This window comes from Acanthochromis polyacanthus, chromosome 20 (assembly GCF_021347895.1).
Source record: "Acanthochromis polyacanthus isolate Apoly-LR-REF ecotype Palm Island chromosome 20, KAUST_Apoly_ChrSc, whole genome shotgun sequence".
NCBI lineage: Eukaryota > Metazoa > Chordata > Actinopteri > Pomacentridae > Acanthochromis > Acanthochromis polyacanthus.
In genome coordinates, this window is record NC_067132.1 from 25,917,357 (window position 1) to 25,936,359 (window position 19,003).

Below are 19,003 nucleotides of genomic sequence, written 5' to 3' on the forward strand. Positions count from 1 at the left end.
ACTTTTTTTCTTAATTTAATGTGCTTCCTTGGTTAACTACACATGAAATCAACACAATTAAAGTATCTGTGGTCCCAAAAAAATAGTTTTTTAATGTTTGAAGCTTTTTAAGTTCTACAGAATAATGCCTGCCAATAAATCATCTAGTAGTGATCAAAATATCTGTAAATTACCTGGTTAGATTTTGCATTTTCAAATACTAGTGACAAGTTTACTACTGCAGAAGTAAGAGGAGGTTCTGGTGGTAGTTAGCGATTCAAACCCCTTTCAAAAAGTCCATAATTTGTACTTTTTCCCCTCATTTATCACAGTAATCCTAAACAAAAATCCAAATAATAACCAACATTTTTAGTAGATTAGGGCATTTATTATCCCCGCCTCCACGAAGTGGAAAAGGGGGATAAAGGTTTGGCGTCCGTCCGTCCGTCCGTCCGTCCGTCCGTCCGTCCGTCCGTCCGTGCTTCCGTCTGTCTGTCCGTCCGACATGAAGGGGACAGCTTTTTTCGGAAACTATTACAGCTACGATTACGAATTTTAGTGTGTAGCTTCACACCATGGACACCTTGATCAAGTTCGAAAATGAGACCTGTGCGATAATATTTAACAGAGTTATGGCCCTTGATCACTATTTTGGATATAGACTCATAGACATCACATGTGGCGGGGGATATTGATGACCATGTCATCTTGTTGGGTCTGTTGTGATGCTTATTGATGTCATTAGTTTATATGCAATTCCTTCCAGGTATTTGCGGTCAGTGGTTCAGAACCTGCAGCTCATCCAACGGTTTAAGAAGCAGATGGTGGAACATTCTCCCCAGAGAGAGAGACTCGACTTCTGGATGGACATCATCGTAGAGGCCACTCAGGGAACCACCAACAGACTGCGGTTTCCAGTACAAACACATATATACATAGAAACATGCATTTTGTGATTTTAACACACATGTATGCTGGGGTGACTTTTTATTTTGGTGTTTTATTCACAGGTTTTAATTCTGGAGCCGACCAAAGTTTACCAGCCGTCCTATGTGTCGATTAACAACGAGGCTGAAGAGAAGAACGTCTCGATCTGGCATGTTTCTCCTGCTGAAACGGTCAGAGTGTCACCTTCTTCTCCCCTTAACCCTCTTCATGTTCATTGATCACTGCCGTTAAATGCATTTCCAGCCACCAAGAGTTGCTATATTGATTGAACAGTCAAGTGTAATGCAAACAGAATGAACATAAATGTGAAATTTCATCATTTTTTTGCACGTTTCTTCAGTGTTTGAGGTTCGACTGGCACTTACATGACTCTGGTTTGCCCTCTTCTGCAATAGCCGAAGGGCAGCCAACTTGGATGGATAGATAGATAGATAGATAGATAGATAGATAGATAGATAGATAGATAGATACTTTATTAAGCCAAAATACATTGATTACCTCCTTCTGGTGCTTTATGATTTTAAAGAGAGGCTTTGAGTAAGTCCCAATATTTTGATTGATTGTATGATGGAATGTGAATAAAGTAGAAAATGAAATGATTTGCTTTTGTTACAGAAAGGAATCCATGAGTGGAACTTCACTGCAATGTCCATCAAAGGCATCAGGTATCAATAAACAGTTTGAACAGACATGTTGGACATTGAGCAGCAAAAAAAACCCAAACAAATACAATCAATCAGAAAGCACAATTTTTGGCTGTTAAAGTACAAATTCCAGTTCATCTCAACCTTTGCTCAACTTTTGATAATAAATTAAAAACATTTTTGCACAAAAACATGGTAACTAGTTTTTCAGACTTCTGTTATAGGATGTGCTAAAACACATCCAGCCGTGTAAATAACGGTAAAATAGGATTTAGTCTATGATTTCTGTCATCCTGTCTGCAGTATCAGTAAGTTCGACGAGCGCTGCTGCTTCCTCTACGTCCACGACAACTCAGACGACTTCCAGATCTACTTCTCCACTGAGGAGCAGTGTGGTCGGTGAGGACACACACCTCTAGATGTGTCTGTGTAGGTGTGTGTGTGTGTGTGTTTGTCTGCGACTGTGTTTGTACAGTACGCATGTGCGATTGTGACCTGGTGGCCGTGAACTGGAAATAACTGCAACCGGTGGTGGGTTTCAGGTTCTGCTCCATGGTGAAAGAGATGATATCTGATGGGACGGGGCATGCTGTGGAGCTGGAGGGGGAAGGTGATGGAGATACGCTGGAGGTCGGTGCTTTAGGCTTGTTTCAGGGCTGTAGACTTGTAGGTCTAACTTATTCAAACAAAATAATGAAAATACACACACAATCGCCCAACCAATGACAATTTTAACTGACCAGATTCTACCAACTAATCAATCAACTGGACTCTACAGCCCCAGCTTGTTTGCAAGTCCATTATTTTGCATTAAAAACCTTTAAATACCTGTGTTTGATTTGATCTTTCTGTATGTATTTGTGGGCTGCAGTACGAATACGACACCAATGAGACGGGGGACAGAGTGGTGCTGGGTCGGGGCACTTATGGAGTGGTGTATGCTGGGAGAGACCTCAGCAACCAGGTCCGAATCGCCATCAAAGAGATCCCTGAAAGAGACAGCAGGTAGGTTTGTTATGTCTGTTGGTTTTCAGTAGCTGAGAATACAAAGAAATCTGAAAAATATAAACATTGTAAAGCATATCATTGGCCACAGTGTCACTGTAAATAACTTCCCAGTGCCTCCCATCCACTGGTTTGTGCTCAGGCCACAGACTTTTCTTTACTTTGTTACAAACAAAATACTCACTTTTCTGGACTTTTCACGGTGATGAAAATGTGAAATCTTCATCAGTTAAAAATCACTAATGGAAAGAGAAAACTGAGTGATGGAACCCATGTGAGATTATACAATTATGAATTCTTCACTGATTGAAAATTTGTGTTGGAAGGAAAAACCCAACCTTGTTTGCAGCCGAAGGTGTCACGTCAACAGCTTTATAGGCATCTCTTGACCTAAAGTGATCTCGTGACAAATGCTTTTTGGGCCGCAAGGGATTTTTGTTGCAATGCTTTGAATGACAACTGAGAGAAATTGGCAGCAAGGCTCAGTAGTGGCAACAGATCCAGGTCTCTTAATAAATGCATTGCTGATAGTCAACAACTTATCCACTGCCAAAGTGTTCTGAGTTGACCTCGTGCTCTACATAGACTTTCTGTTCTGGGAGCATGTCGCCGTTAATAGTGTTCTGACTGTTGGATCACAGCGTACACCAATGTTTGCCTCGTGTTTCCCCTGAAGTAACCCTACAATTGTTCAGGTCATCTGTTTTCACTCTGACTGACTGTATCAGCATGTTCCAGCTTTTCATTGACTCCTTATGGTGACTGCCCTCAAAAAGGACTAAATGTACAGCATACAGTGCCCCATAAAAAGTATTCAGACCCTCTTGGAAGATTTACGCTTTTATTTCTTTTCAACACAACAAAAGCAAAAGGATGTTCCAAACAATTCCTTTAAAATGTTATTATAAAGGATAAATCAGGATTAATACAATTCACTGAATTTCCCTTGGAGTTCATTTAAATCCATCATTAAGAAATTATGGAAGGAATACGGCACATGTAGAAATCTGACCACTGAAACCTATGACTCAACTTTCACATTAAGAGAGATACAAAAATGTATTTTACGTTTTCACTACTTTAACCTCTGCTGGAGAAACATGAATAAAATGAATATAAGTAAACTTAAGCATTGTTGTAATGTTTTAACCTGTATTTTGTTGGTTTTGCAGCAAAGTAGTTAGGGCGACATGCTGCTGTTATGTCCTGTTTCAGTGACTGTAAAATTACATAAATGTGAAGCAGGAGCTTCTAATACAAAGCATGCATTATTAGCACACCAAGCCAAATTTGTTTGTCTTTCTTTGTGTCTGTTTTTCATCCTGTGAATCAGGTACTCCCAGCCCCTTCATGAAGAGATCGCCCTACACAAGTACCTAAAGCACAGGAACATTGTCCAGTATTTGGGTTCTGTTTCTGAGAACGGATACATCAAGATTTTCATGGAGCAAGTTCCTGGAGGTGTGTTTGTACGAAACAGAGAAAGAGATCCTATTTATCCTTCAGTCAAGGTTAATTAGAGATGCAGAAAATGACTAACATCATCAGAATGAGTCAGATATTCTATCTGAAGCCCTAAAAGTAGGCTGATGTTCTCATCTAAGTGAAACTTAAGTCTCAAGATGGACTAATAGTCTATTTCAGAGATCGATTCTTGTGGCCTCTCGGTTGCCGGGCGGTCTCTCTAACTGCTTGGTCGTCTTCCCATTTCATGATAGGTTTTGGACACTCCTTGTCTCCTTTCTCCAGGAAGCCTGTCTGCGTTGCTGCGGTCGAAATGGGGTCCTCTGAAGGAGGCGACGATCGTCTTCTACACCAGACAGATCCTGGAGGGGCTGCGATACCTGCACGAGAACCAGATCGTCCACCGAGACATTAAGGCACGAGGAACCACACTGAGCATGATGAACCTGTATACAACAGATACCATCTAAACTTTTATTGGCGGGATTGAAAGAGTCACAATTAGGGGCGGAAAAAGTACTTTTGGGATTCAAAGCTAGTCTCTGGTGATATATTAAGTGGTGTCGTCTGCAAAAAAATTGACATGAAAACACTGAGCTGGAAGGATGATCATTTATAGTGTAAATAGTAAAGGACCAAGAACAGAGCCCTGTGGTACTCAATTCCTGATGGGAAACTACATATTACTGTTTTCAAAAAGCCATCATTGTGTATCATTTCCATGCAACACCAGTTGGTATGAGGGTATAAGAGAGGGTTAATCACATCTGCATTGCTGTATTTAAATCATCCTTCTCTATTTTTCTCCATTTCTTTATCAGGGTGATAATGTGTTGGTGAATACATACAGCGGCGTCTTGAAGATCTCAGACTTCGGAACCTCGAAACGGCTGGCGGGAGTCAATCCCTGTACAGAAACATTCACAGGTAACTATGAGCTGTTCTGAAAAGACTGTATTTTTATTGAGTTTCAGCAGGATTTACAATATACTTACACATTATTACCTGAATTATCAGCTCAAATAAAGAAAACTGCATAAATTGCGTTTTACATTGCATCTCGGATCACAGATTGTACCTCGTGATATAATCAGATGGACACATCTACATATATGTGCTTTAGCTTCATAGTAAGACTTGAAGTTGTGGGGGGAGATTTTCTGAGGGCAAAAATGTGTATAAGTTCAGTCAATGTGTATTGATTCATTGTTGCGAGGCTTTCCCCCCCCACTGTTTCAAAATGTGACTCTGGCCTGCTAATGGAGACACTGAGACTGAGGAATTCCCCAAATATCTTTTATCCATAGAGCCTTGACTATTTATTTCTTTTTTTCACTTCACGCTTAATGAGCTTAATTGGGCAGGGTTTTGTGTTTGTTTTTGCCTAGATTATGAACTTAAACCTATAGTGCTGAACTTTTGTCTCCACCTTCTGGCTTTCTTCCCCACTTTCTTTTTCAGACTGTAATTCTTTCTATGAACGCCAAGTTCTCCTTTTCATCTGAAGCTTCAGAAACTCTTCTTGCACACCTCCTCAGTTTTTTGTCTGCAATACTCCTAGCTGCTCTAGCTGTTAGACATAAAAAACATTAATGTTGGTGTACCAATGCAGGAATGTCACTGCAGAAACCAGATAAAAACTTCAACATACTTCAAAATATAGCGAGGTTTACCTCTGTGAACTTGTTTGGCTTGAATGTAGAGGCGCATTTGAAGGTAGAAGTCCCTCATTCTGACTTTAAGAGGTTAGCAGATGAAGTCTGTGAGTTTGTACAAACAGTTCTCCTATGAAGATATGAACAACTTTTCTCCTGAGGAGCTTCAAAGATAAAACGCAGCGCTTAGTAAATGAAAGGCATTGCTAACTAAATCCTCTAAAACTAAATAAACGTCTCCTGTAATGGCTCACAGAGAAAGAAACAAACAGTAATTCAGTCTGAGCTGCACAAATGGAGCCACTGAAATGCTGCCGTCTCAGTCTATAAGTGTAAATATCAAATGACCCTCAAAATGTCAAGAGCCACTATCAGCCTCTATGGAAACACTCAGACACGCGAGCACGCTCCGGTGTTCGGACATACACATTCATCGGCCATCTGGCTTCTCCAGCGGCCAGCGAGGTGTGTAATTAGATTAGCTAATCAGGCAGAGGCAGAAGGGTGTTTACCTTTCATTAGCAGGTGTGTGTGTCTCCTTATCGGTTTCTCCTCTGCTGCTTCGCTCGCTCGCCTCCGACTTTTACTTTTTATAGCTCCCGCTGTCTCTCTGTTTACATCAGCATTTGGAGTCCAATCTGCTCTGAATTTCTGACTGCAGATTAAATACTTGGAGACAAAATTAAACTCAGTTCTTCTGGTTTAACTCGCTGCGACTAAAGCTAAAGTCTTAATTGTAACGCTGCCTTTTTTTAAACACAGTTTACTTCAGTTAGCGACTCGAGTGTAAAGCTGTGTAATAAAACATCCAGTCAAATTAGATGTGGGTTTATGATTAACTTTTAGAGAATATGAGCCATCATTTGTTTAATCTGGTGTTCCAGTTTCTGACTAAAACAATGTGTATTGTAAATTCTGCCTGTCTGATTGTAGGTACTCTGCAGTACATGGCTCCAGAGATCATTGATAAGGGCCCTCGAGGCTATGGGGCCCCGGCTGACATCTGGTCACTGGGATGTACCATCATAGAAATGGCCACTGGGAAACCTCCGTTTCATGAGCTGGGGGAACCACAGGCAGCCATGTTTAAGGTTGATAGTGACTGCAGGTGTTGAAAAGGCCAATGAGATACATTTGAAGCTTTAAATCTTCCTTTAAAACTTTATCTTTTTGCAGGTCGGCATGTTCAAGATCCACCCGGAGATCCCCGAGTCTTTGTCTCTGGAGGCCAAATCGTTCATCCTGCGCTGCTTTGAGCCCGACCCCCACAAGAGAGCCATCGCCTCAGACCTGCTCAGAGACACTTTTGTCAGACACCACACCAAGGGCAAGAAGAGCAAGATCGCCTTCAAGCCGTCAGGTTACAAACTCATACAAATACACTGTCAGCTGCAAGAACTAGAACAAAAATCCAACTTGTGAATCTCGTAAATTTTGTGGATTTTTTGCTCGTCACCGAGACAGTATTGATGTGATGTTGAATTAAGCAATCATGGCACATGACAAACACCTTAATCTTGGGTCTTTTTCAGTCAGCAACTGCTATTTATTCATTTAAATTCTGGTACTAAAGACGTTTAGAGAACAAACAGCTGTGAATGTGTCCTCTCTTTGCTGCACAAGTATTGAAAATGGATCTGATTCTGATATATAGATAGATATGTTTTGGATCCAGAGGGAAATTCAAGCATCAAGTAGCTTTAAAGTAAAGGGAAAAAAAAGGCATGCAAAAAAATATGGCTAAATAATGAAAAATGTCAAATGTGGTGGTACATATCCAGCATAGAGCTACCATTGTAATTACAATTTACGAAGACTGAGAGACTGAATATAATTTTTGTGCAAAAAGTCCAATATTCATTACCCTGAATGTTCACTTCTTTTTCAAACATAAAACAAAAATTTCCGAGGCAAATTATTATCAGTGGAATTTCTTTCCACCTTTTTCTTGCAGTAAAACGGTACATGTCCCTGAACTAAAATAAAAATCACCGTCCTCTGACATTAGACGAAATTATTGCACCTTTAAGATGTATTTTAAGCTTCAAGGAAATCAAATAGTCACATTTTTAAGGAGTGATCTTCCCTGTTTTGGACGTCGTCTAATAACTAAAGTCTGTTTTTAACAGTTAAAGGGTCCTCTGCTGTTTGAGAAAACTGTTGTGGTCAATATTCATGGTGCAAACAAAGTTGATTTTAGCAGTTTTAGTTTATATTTCACCAAATTTGAGCAGTTCCTTCATTCTATTTACTTTAGTTTTGATGTAATGTGTCACTGTCTGATAAACACTGACTGCACAAAATGGATCAGTTTTTTTGGTCAGCTCAGTAATTCTGTAACTCCAAATTAATTTGGAATTGATTAAAGTTTGGGTGTCATCACTCCTGCTCAGAAGAGATCCACTTTTGTGGGTCAGATGTCGCTAATTGGAATCATTTATTCTCCCTAATTCACAGCTTGGTAGCAGAGCGAAGGTTTTTGTGTACCACACGTTCAGACAAAGGAAGACAAATCTCTGCGGAGACAAACAAAATCAGGAAAAACTCAAAATGGATGATTCATTCAGAGTAGTTTATCAGACTTTGTTTCATTTTCACAAAATGTAGTCAGGATTTATTGGCACATCAGCTCACAGAGACATTGCCTTTGATTTATTGTGTTAATTTGTCATACTTGTGTGTTTTTCAGACTACATCCATAGCGTGTCGTTGCCGGTACAGCTGCAGTGCGAAGCCGCCGGCAGCAGCAGCAGCGAACACGGCTCTGTGAGTCCGGACCTCGACTCCAAACATGACGTTTTCTTCCAGAAAAAGAAAAGCTCCGGCTCCGAGAACCTGCTCAAACCGCCCAACTCCAACTACCTGAGGTGTGTTCGAGAGCAGATGGAGATCCAGACTAGTAAAAAAGGATCTTCACTGACTCTGAATGCTGTATTAGAAACCAGTACAGCATTAAAACCATGTGTGACTGGGGTCAAGTAGTGCAGAATGAGTGCAGATCATGTGAAAAGATTTGAATGAGTGTGTGTTTGGGTGGCAGGTGGCCTTATTGGACTCCCAGTGCGCTCTGCTGAATTTTACAACACTGATATAACGAGCTCTGATCATTTTATGAGCTTCAGCTGGCGGCTGTGCGCACACAAACTGTCGCTCGTGCACGGCCACACGTGCATGTGTGTGTGTCCGTGCACAACCTTGCACGCTGACTCATGCTGCCTCTGCACTTTCCTGTTTACACAGAGTAGCCAGGAGAGGCTTGTATCTGTAAATAAATGAAACAGCGCGTCACGATGCTGTAAATCATTGGTGTGCTTCACCACTTGCTTTATACTGCTGTGAGGTCACTCTTTGTGTGTTTGTGTGTGTGATTGTGTGTGTGTTGCAGTGTTCCCGATGAGGGTTCGGTGTCGGAGGACCGCAGTGCTCCCCCCTCGCCTGAGGACAGGGACGGCGGCCTGTTCCTGCTGAAGAAGGACAGCGAAAGACGGGCGATTCTGTACAAAGTCCTCAATGACGACCAGGCTAAGGTCATCTCCAACCTCAAGGAAAACCACATCCAGGTCTGTGTGTGCTGGAAGTACTCATAGTATCTGACACGGAGCCAAACTGTGGGGAGTGAAGTTCATTTTAGTGACAAAAAAATGATAAATTCAACCTTAAATTGTACATAAATGCATTATTTTACCTAAGTCTTAGGGAAGCGGTGGTTTTGATGTCCAGGAAATTATTGTAATTTAACACAATGTCCTGGAAAGTGATGGAAACACAACATGGATTCCTGTATGAACTGGATAGCAGACTTTTCTCTGTGCACTGTAGAATAGAATAGCTTTATTGTCATTGTAGATATCTATACCATGAAATGTGCTGTGCAGTGCCAGCCAGCGCTGAATTTGACACACAATCATGAACATAACTTGACTGAAGTTTGCTGCTGATCACATGCTTAAAACAAAAGGCCTTCTGGAGGAAAGTTCTATGATCAGATGAAAGCAAACATGAGCTATTTAGCCTAAATGATCAGAAATACAAGTCTGGAGGGGAGAAGTTGAGGCGTTAAACTCCAAGAACACCAAACGTACTGTCAAGCATGGTGGTGGCAGCATCATGCTCGGTGGAATACTTCGACATTCTTCAGGAAAACCTAAAACCATCAGACATAAGTTTGAGTCTTGGATGCAGGTCAATGTTCCAACAGGACAATGAACCAAAACACACTTCAGTGGTGGTAAAGAAATGCGCTAAATCAGATGTTATGCAGCAGAACTGCAAAGTAAAAGCAATGTTTCTGTGAGTTTCCACTCATTCAGGAACAAGGCAGCAGTAAAATGCATCTGCATGGGAGAACAGAAGCCTGCATTGCTGTCTGCCACACTGTGTTTTCTGATTGTGCCAGCAGGGGGTGCAGAAGCTCTTTCAAACTATCCTATTCTCATGCTCTGACAGTGTAGCACATAACCCTAAAGTGGTGGTGAGTCTTGCAGTTTGGTCTCAGTAAGCTTGGATTAAATAATTAAGTATTTGTGTATATAAATGTAAGCATGTGTTTTTACAGGGCAGCGAGGAGCTCCAACTGTCTGTGGAGCACATCAAGCAGATCATCTGCATCCTCCGAGACTTCATCCATTCCCCGGAGAGGCGCGTCATGGCGGCCACCATCTCCAAACTCAAGCTGGACCTCGACTTCGACTCCACATCCATCAACCAGATCCAGCTGGTGCTGTTCGGCTTCCAGGACTCGGTCAGCACGGATACACTCGCACAGGCTGAAATCCACATATACACGCAAACATAGAATATAAAACAGAACTTGTTACAGTTGTACTTGACCATCCCCAGCTGAGGAAGAACTCCAGTACAGCTGCTCAACAACAATCTGGAAATCTAAAGCCAACTGTAGTGATTCTTATATTTTATCCAAGTATAAAAAATGTCTGTTCTGATGTCTTCAGGTGAACAAAGTCCTGAGGAATCATCACATTAAACCCCACTGGATGTTCGCTATGGATAACATCATCCGTCGAGCTGTGCAGGCGGCGATCACCATCCTCATACCGGGTCGGTTTTCTACAACTCTACAACTCTGCAGTTTCATTTAGCAGATGCTTTTATCTAAAGCAACGCACATCTGAGAGTAGATGCAACACAAGCAAGGATCTAGTCAGGAGAAAACAACCTGGATAAGTGCCATAAAATTCTGCTCTGCTGGAAGAACCAATCTCCTCCCAGTTTTACACGGTAGATAAGGGATACGAAACTAGAGAAAATTAAACATACACCCAGGAAAACAAAGACCTGGGCACCTTTCTTGAAGGACTATCAAGACTTAATGGACCAGGATGAAGAGGATAGCAATGATTTGAGGGCAGCCCCCTAATGTAACCGCCCTTTTCTTTTTTAAATTTATTTGTTCTTAAGTATTATTATAGTTACTATTAATCATAGGTTTCTTCCATTTTTTGTGTATTTTTTCTTAGTCTGCTCATACCTCAGTATATTTTGCTTTGTCAGTTCTTTCTATTATGCTTATGCTATAATACAGAATATATATCTCTTACAATGATACCAGCCAATATTCACTACATTTGTTACAATGCCAATGCAGGTGCAGCAGGCGAGCTGATTGTTTAAAGTAATAAAAGCTAATAAACATGGATCTACATTTTTGTCTTCAAACAGCGTATTCATACACACTTATCATGGTTAAAGCAGTCAGTAAAAGCAGAGAAACGGTATGATATTCTGGTGTTTTCCCCTCCAGAGCTGCAGACCCACTTCGGCCCGGCGTCGGAGTGTGAAGGAGCAGAGAAGGAGGACGAGGTGGACGAGGAGGAAGCAGAATTCGGTCCAGTTTTAGCTCATCACGCCGACGACCCCGGGACAGCCGCCGACCACGGACACCCCGCTGTCATCACGCTAAGCTCCGCCCACTGCCAGGAGCATCAGCGCTCGCATCATCAGCTGGGAGCTCAGCTGGGGCGACTCAAACAGGAGACCAACAGGTACGAACGCTCAACAACTGAAGTGGCAAAGTGCAGGTTTTTCTTTTCAATACTTTTAAACATTTAATCCATTCCTTAGCTTTGGTTAACCGTTTAAATCATTACTTGCTGGAAAGTGTTAGCCATTCAATGGATTGTACCTAATGGATCCCCTAAGGAAAACTGCAATGTTGAAGCAGAAATAAACTTCATCCATCCATCCATTCTCTATACACCGCTTTATCCTCACTAGGGCCGCAGGGGGTGCTGGAGCCTATCCCAGCTGACTTGGGGGAAGGCAGGGGACACCCTGGACAGGTCACCAGTCTGTCACAGGGCTACATATACAGACAAACAATCACACTCACATTCACACCTACGGACAATTTAGAGTAACCAATTAACCTCAGCATATTTTTGGACTGTGGGAGGAAGCCGGAGTGCCCGGAGAAAACCCACGCATGCACAGGGAGAACATTCAAACTCCATGCAGAAAGATCCCAGCAGCCGGTAGCAAATCACTGATCTAGGAGAGTCTGTAAACCCAAAGCACAGGCTTTGGCAGACAACACAAGTTAATGGTAAAGCTTAAAAGTGAAGGGGTGTGTGTCGGCTCATCTTCTTTATCTGTAGTATTTGATAACTTTCTTTCTTTCCATGGTGGCGTTTCTTTTTCTGCAATCGGCTCTAAAAGTCGTGTCTTTTGCCTCAGACTGCTGGAGGAGCTGCTGCAGAAGGAGAAGGAGTATCAGCAGGTGTTGAAGGCGACGCTGCAGCAGAGAACTCATGACCTGGAGCTGGTCAGAGTCAGACACAGACCTCCAGGTAGTCACACCGAAACACAGACTCCTTAATTATTAAACCAGCTCAATTCCAAATAGATGTGTCCTCTGTTCATCCTCTGTAACTCTGGAAATTCCCCGTCGATATGTGTTTCCCCGCACTCTAACCTGAACACAACCTCATTCCTAACCTTAAGCAGTAATTTATTAGAGATGTGCAGAAAAAAACACAACATTTCCCAGCAGAGACAACCTCCCCAGTTATCGGGAATTATCTTAATAGGAGGGACTTCAGCCTGCCTCACATGCGCCTCCGTCACTTTTTACAAGACATAGTTGGAGTGAGATTCAGGCAGGGAAGATAAGTCAAGTCAATGAGTGTTATTTTTCAACCAAAATTACACCAAAAGACCATTAAGAAACCAATGCAGACAATGTGTATGCAATCTCTAAAACATGCATTTGAATGTTGTTCTTTTTTGGGGGTTTCTGTTAAGTGAATGTTGAGTTGCACAAATGAATATGGCTTACATAAAAAAAATGTGTTACTATTTTACTTTTTAATGAAAAGATCATTTTTTAAATCTATTAAGACAAAAAAATCGTATTGTGATTATTTTTGCAGATTATAATTGTAGTATTATTAATCATTCAAGCAAGAATGGCCATTTTTTTCTTTACATGACACGTGAATCAAATCTAAAAATGAAGACGTGATAACAGGCATGTTACCTGCACCGCCGGGCTTTATTAATAATGGTGTATATATATATATATATATGGTACATTTTACCTTTAAACCTTCATGGTTTTACACTACCGCTCAAACATTTTAGAACGCAACAATTTTTCATTTTTTAAAAAATAAAATTCAAGTAGTTAATTTCCAGTGAATAGCAGGTTACCTAAAACTGAAAAATAATTTATATTTCAGAATTATATAAAAAAAAAAGGTAGCCTAGCCGCGCTAGACCCAGCTCTTGAGACCCAGCTCTTGAGACCCAGCTCTTGTCGAGCGTTCCTAGACAAGGGTCTAGGAACGCTCGACAGGGAGGGAGACGGGCTAAAAGGTTGTCTTTCAAATCACTCTGCAGCAATTGGGTAGGTATACAACCAATCAACGCAACGAATAGGCTGACGTAGTTCCTAGAGCGCTGGCGGATTGTGGCTAAGTCCCATTAGCTTCCCAACCAGCGGAGCCAACTGGTATATTAAGGATTTTCCATATCCCGTCGGCATAAGTCCAAATACGTCTTTCTTCTCAATGAAACACTTCAGTGCCGTCCTTTGTTTATCTTTCAAGTTGAATTTTAGCTTCAAATCTTTAAGTGCTGTGGCCAAAGCCGAGTCGAAAGATAACTGTTTATTGTGCGCCGGTTGTTTCTGTCAGAATCGTCACGCCTCTGTCGTCACTTAGTTACGCCCGCCTTCTGACTCTACACTTCATGGTGATTGGTCCGGCCAGTTTTAGGAGAATCCAGCCTTGAGCCTTATGGAGGGTAACTAGACCCACCCTGGCAGAGAATTAAATTCGTTGCCGTGGGTTGTCTAGCGGGGCTAGGCTATAAAAAAGGCTTTTTTCAGGGAACAAGAAATGGGTTATGAACTTGAAGCTGTTCTACAGTAAAGGAGGCTGATGAAGTCTTGAAAGTTGGTGCTACTAATTCCTACAGGTGTCCCAACTCTTCTTGATTATTTACAACCCACTCTGTCTGCATGAAAGTAGTGTTGGAACACACCCTGCACCATACCCTCCAGAGCATTATTTGAACAGTATTGTACTGCAGAAAGTAGTGTGTTGCTATAAAAAGGCAATCAACAACAGAAGAGAGAGAGACCACCATAACACTTAAAAATGTAGGCCTATCCTACAGAGGAACTGTGAAGAAAGTCAAAGTGTCAGTGAGTACAGTTTGCTTCACCATCAAAAGGCTCAGAAACTGGAGGAAACAAGAAGAGGTCTGGAAGACCCAAAGCCACAACAGAATCAGAAGACTAGCTTCTTGGTGATAGGAGCTCACAGGACAACAGTTTAATAGCGGTCGCAGTAAGAAGTCTCAGTTTCAACTGTGAAGAGAAGACTTGGAGGTGCAGGTTTGACGGGTTGAGTTGCAGCAAGAAAGCCATTACTAAGATGTCAGAATATGAAAAAGAGGTTTGTCTGGGCCATAAAACACCACCAATGGACTACTGAGGAGTGGAAGAAGGTCTTATGGACTAATGGATCAAAATTTTAAATCTTGGGTTCGTAACACGGGGTTTTTGTGTCTGTCTAGTAGGAGAAAGGACGGTTCCTCAGTGTGTGACATCAACTGTCAAACATGGAGGAGGAAGTGTGATGGTCTGGGGCTGTTTTTCCAGAACTTCTGTGACAGAGTTGGGAAGAACTTTCTGAAGAATATTTGATTTACATCATGGAGGGAATGCCACGAGCGTGTCCAGCTGTTATATCTGCCCACGGTGGCTACTGTGATGAGTGAAACGTTTAGAATGCAGTTTGGTTTCTAAATTGATATTTTTTAAACTTAATTTATTTTTTCTAGGCTTTTATTTCAGAGCACAATGAGACGTCAACATGCATAATTTCCAATTAAAAAATGGAAAAACTGAGGTGTTTTAAAACCTTTGACTGGTAGTGTACATATATTGTTCAGCCCTGTCCAAGACTAAAAGCTGGACTCAAAACACTGTATTGTGCGATAACTGTGGTACTTTTTGTGATTTTCAGTGTGCTTATAAAGTGAATAGACATTTCACAAAAATGTCTTTAATTGCCATTATGTCCATTTACATAATTTCATGCAAAAAGAACATAAAACACAGCAAAATGCATTGAACACTTTGAGAAATCAAACATTTTCAGCCACAAGCATTGCAAAAGAATGCCCGTACAGTTTGATTCGGAAGTATTAATCTTTTCCTCGTTGAGTGGTATTTCTGTCTGAAGTCTTGCTGATGTTTGAGGAGAGAAGATGTGCCAGAGTGAGGACTGATTACCCAGAAACTGCTCTAACTCCTGTTGCCACGATAAACCTTTTCCTAATTATGATGAGCTAATAAGCTTGATTAACGTTGACACATGTTTCTCGTCAACATGATAACTCTGGATTATACACAGAAGACATTTAAACCACAGGTTCCCACATGGAAGCGATGATCTGATTAGATTTAGACATGCTGTGCTGCATAAATTTGCACTAAATTTGCAACTTTAATGAGGTAGAACTGACAAACTACTGTGAGCAAAGTGTTTCTTTGGTTATGGAGGGCGGACCGGGTGCGTCTTGTTTCAGACATTTCACCTCCCTCCATATTCCACATCCCAGCGGACCACGAGCCGGACAAGCAGCTCACTGATTGGCTGAAAGAGCAGGGGGCAGATCCGGATACTATAGACAAGGTTTGTCGACTGTATAGCATCGATCTGCAGCTTCTTTGACTTTCTTTTAAGTTTAGTTTGTAGACTAACAGTGTTTCTGTTCTGTATTCCAGTTTGTGGTTGAGGAATACACGCTGACCGACATTCTCAGTGACGTTACCAAAGACGACCTCCGCTGCCTACGTCTACGGTACCTACAAATCTTTATGTCTTGTAATAATAATAATAATAATAATACATTTTATTTGGCAGCGCCTTTCCTAACACCCAAGGTCACTTTACAGAGGATAAAAACACAGTAAAATAAATAAAAAAACAGACACAAGTTACACAACAGTTAAAAAAACAATAAACGAATTACAATGAATATGCAGATTTAAACAGATGAGTTTTGAGTCATGACTTAAACTGGGTTAAGGAGAGAATGTTTCAGATGTCTGGTGGGAGAGAATTAAAGTGTTGGGGAGCAGAGCGGCTGAAAGCTCTGCTCCCCATGGTGCTGAGGTGGGCAGAAGGTACAGAGAGGTGTAGGGAGGAGGAGGACCTGAGGGAACGAGACGGAGTGGCAATGTGGAGGAGATCAGACAGATAGGGGGGGCGAGGTTGTGGATGGCTTTAAATGTATACAGAAGGATTTTGAACATGATGCGGAATTGGACCGGGAGCCAGTGAAGCTGCTAGAGGACGGGGGTGATGTGGTGAAAGGAGTGAGTACTGTGAACTATGTTTAGACAGAATTTTCAGCTGTGATACTTCATTGTTGCGTCCTTGACATTTGCATTGATAGGTCACTGGTTTTCTCATTGCTTCGACTCCGCTGAGGTTCCACAAATCATTTAACAACCATTTTGGAAAGGTTAAAGCAAACTACAAGGCTTCAGGCTCTCTTACTGCAAAATCAGCATGTATTAAAGGGATCTGATGTGATTTTTTTTTTTTTCTGTAAAGCAAAACTTGTTGAACTGCTGAAGTCTCTTAACCCTCAGAACGCCAAGCAGTTTCTTGGAATTTTTAGCTCTCGTCACGTTTTTACTCACTGTGGGCTCATTTTTCACTGCAATATAAAGTCCTGCACCTCTATGGAAACACAACAGCCATGACTAGAAGTAAAGATATAAAAAATGTATTTTTGACTCTGTTTCCATACTTGTCTCCTAATTGGTAAAAACACAGCCTGCAGTTCAACTGAAAAATCTCTGAATGTTTGTCATGTGACTGTTGGTTTCACCAACGGCTTCATGGTTGTGTTAAGGAGAGCATCATTTTTCATTTTTTACAGAATTAGTTGCTGCAATTCATTTATTTTTGGCAGTTTTCAAATGAAACTTGTAGAATTAAGTAGTTTTGATCACAATTTAAAGCTCAGATTTGGTAGTTTTCCGACAGAACAGCACATCACAGATGAGTAGTTCAAGGACCGTCGAAGGTTTCCTGCTTTGATAAATGGTATTGCTTTGGTGACATTTTTGAAAGATACCATGAATGTCAAACTTACCAATGAGTTTTAAGGCTGAGAGTGAAAGAAACTGTCTAGAAATTATAGAATCTGTGGCGTCAAGAGATGAAACTGCAAAATATTAACATTATGACCTCTGACAGGTGAAGTGAATAAGATTGATTATATTGGTACTATGTCGTGTTCTGCTGGAAAACCTTGGATTCTGGTGTCTGTGTTGATGAAACTCTCTGATCTGACATCCTCCATCTCTTCAGGGGTGGAGTCCTCTGCCGGATCTGGCGTGCCATCCAGCGGCACCGAGAGCGAGAGAGGCAGACGAGCAGCAAACGCTCAGAAGATGATGCATGACGGGGGCTGTTGGACTACGACTCTGTTTTGCAGAAAACACGCACACATCCACACATTACCAGCCCTGCATGGCCGTCTTTCTTTTCTCTCTCTGTCTCCACGGTGCGTTCTCATGTTCTAGTCTGTGTGTTGTATGAACAGGACTGACTGAATCCATACAGAGTCCGACTTATCCAGACCAAAGCGCTTCAGTGCAGGCACTACTGTATGTATCTTCATGTGCATTTTAGTGTTTACGTGTGCCTCAGTGTATTCGTGCCTGACAATTTCTAAAGAGAAACTTGTCCAATCAAATATGGAAACGTTTTGAAGTCGTCTCCCACTGTTTCGTCGTGCTGTTAAACGATGCTGCACAACTGAAAAGTGACTCTATGGTTTGATCCTCACATACAGTTTAGGTTTTTACATTGGGAAAAAGTATCTATAAGTCTATAAAACACACTCCTGCTGGTCTAATCTTGGTGTTTGCTGTATAATCAAATGCTTGTCAAAACAGATTCCTGCATGACTGGAAAGTTGGTGATCCCCGTGATATAAAGACTTATCTATTGTACCTGTTAGTCTTTATTATTTTAAGCTGACTTTCCTTTGAAGACAGGAAACCCCATGAGTCACAGATTTCCTGATTAAAATGTTTTAGGTATTAATATTCCAGCACGTAGACACATGCCATTGACCCATCATCCCCGCCTTTATATTTGTACTCATGTAATTTATTGGTTGTATCTTTTCTCTTCTGTGTATCTGTATTTATTAGTTGTTGTTTTTTTAATTCCAACTATCATAAATTGTTTAATGTGCTTTACAGCTGCAATAAAACTGGAAATAATTCAACTGTTGACCAGTTTGCTTTGACCTCTTAGTTTCTGATATTTGCATCCATTGTGCAGGCTGTTGGAAGATGAGATATAAGTTTTTCACACTGCACAATCTTTTTTCTGTTTTCTACCTCATGTATAGTTGCACCCATAAGAACCCACGGTGACACCAGTGTCACAAACACTTTGAGTGCCAAAGTCTCTTCCTGTAAAGTTTTATGTCTGACCTTAACTCATTAAGTCATTTAAGGCAAAATGGGTCTGGGTTCTTATGGGTTAAATAGACACTTCTGCTTTTTGCGATTTTCGTTTTTCAGCTTTTTTAAACCAATCTGTAGACCAGTGAAAAGACAGATTGCATTGCACTGACGGTACACACAAACCCTTATTTAATGCTCTTCTTTGGCAGTCTCCGTAACGGCTGCCTACGTGCTTTAGGACCCACTCTGCATTCCTTTCTTATTTGCCGTAAGCACTACGCAGAGATGAAACCTGATTACCTGCCTACGTCTGGGATTAACGATGCTCTGTTAGCTTTTCC

The 19,003-nt window shown here is 41.3% G+C and overlaps 1 protein-coding gene across 1 annotated transcript in view; it reads left to right on the top strand.

The window, feature by feature from the left end:
* The window catches only part of map3k15 (mitogen-activated protein kinase kinase kinase 15), a 29,808-nt gene extending 11,325 nt beyond the window's left edge, over positions 1-18,483 (top strand). The window contains exons 10-29 of the mRNA XM_051940652.1: positions 746-896; positions 990-1,097; positions 1,543-1,592; positions 1,875-1,970; positions 2,114-2,201; positions 2,443-2,576; positions 3,910-4,037; positions 4,326-4,456; positions 4,862-4,967; positions 6,629-6,786; positions 6,872-7,055; positions 8,385-8,562; positions 9,081-9,255; positions 10,251-10,436; positions 10,648-10,753; positions 11,457-11,697; positions 12,389-12,501; positions 15,785-15,858; positions 15,951-16,027; positions 17,551-18,483. Coding sequence (XP_051796612.1) covers positions 746-896; positions 990-1,097; positions 1,543-1,592; positions 1,875-1,970; positions 2,114-2,201; positions 2,443-2,576; positions 3,910-4,037; positions 4,326-4,456; positions 4,862-4,967; positions 6,629-6,786; positions 6,872-7,055; positions 8,385-8,562; positions 9,081-9,255; positions 10,251-10,436; positions 10,648-10,753; positions 11,457-11,697; positions 12,389-12,501; positions 15,785-15,858; positions 15,951-16,027; positions 17,551-17,644 — 2,578 coding nt within the window. The 3' untranslated portion in view covers positions 17,645-18,483. The remainder of the gene's footprint in view (positions 1-745; positions 897-989; positions 1,098-1,542; positions 1,593-1,874; positions 1,971-2,113; positions 2,202-2,442; positions 2,577-3,909; positions 4,038-4,325; positions 4,457-4,861; positions 4,968-6,628; positions 6,787-6,871; positions 7,056-8,384; positions 8,563-9,080; positions 9,256-10,250; positions 10,437-10,647; positions 10,754-11,456; positions 11,698-12,388; positions 12,502-15,784; positions 15,859-15,950; positions 16,028-17,550) is intronic.
* Positions 18,484-19,003: the final 520 nt, after the last annotated feature.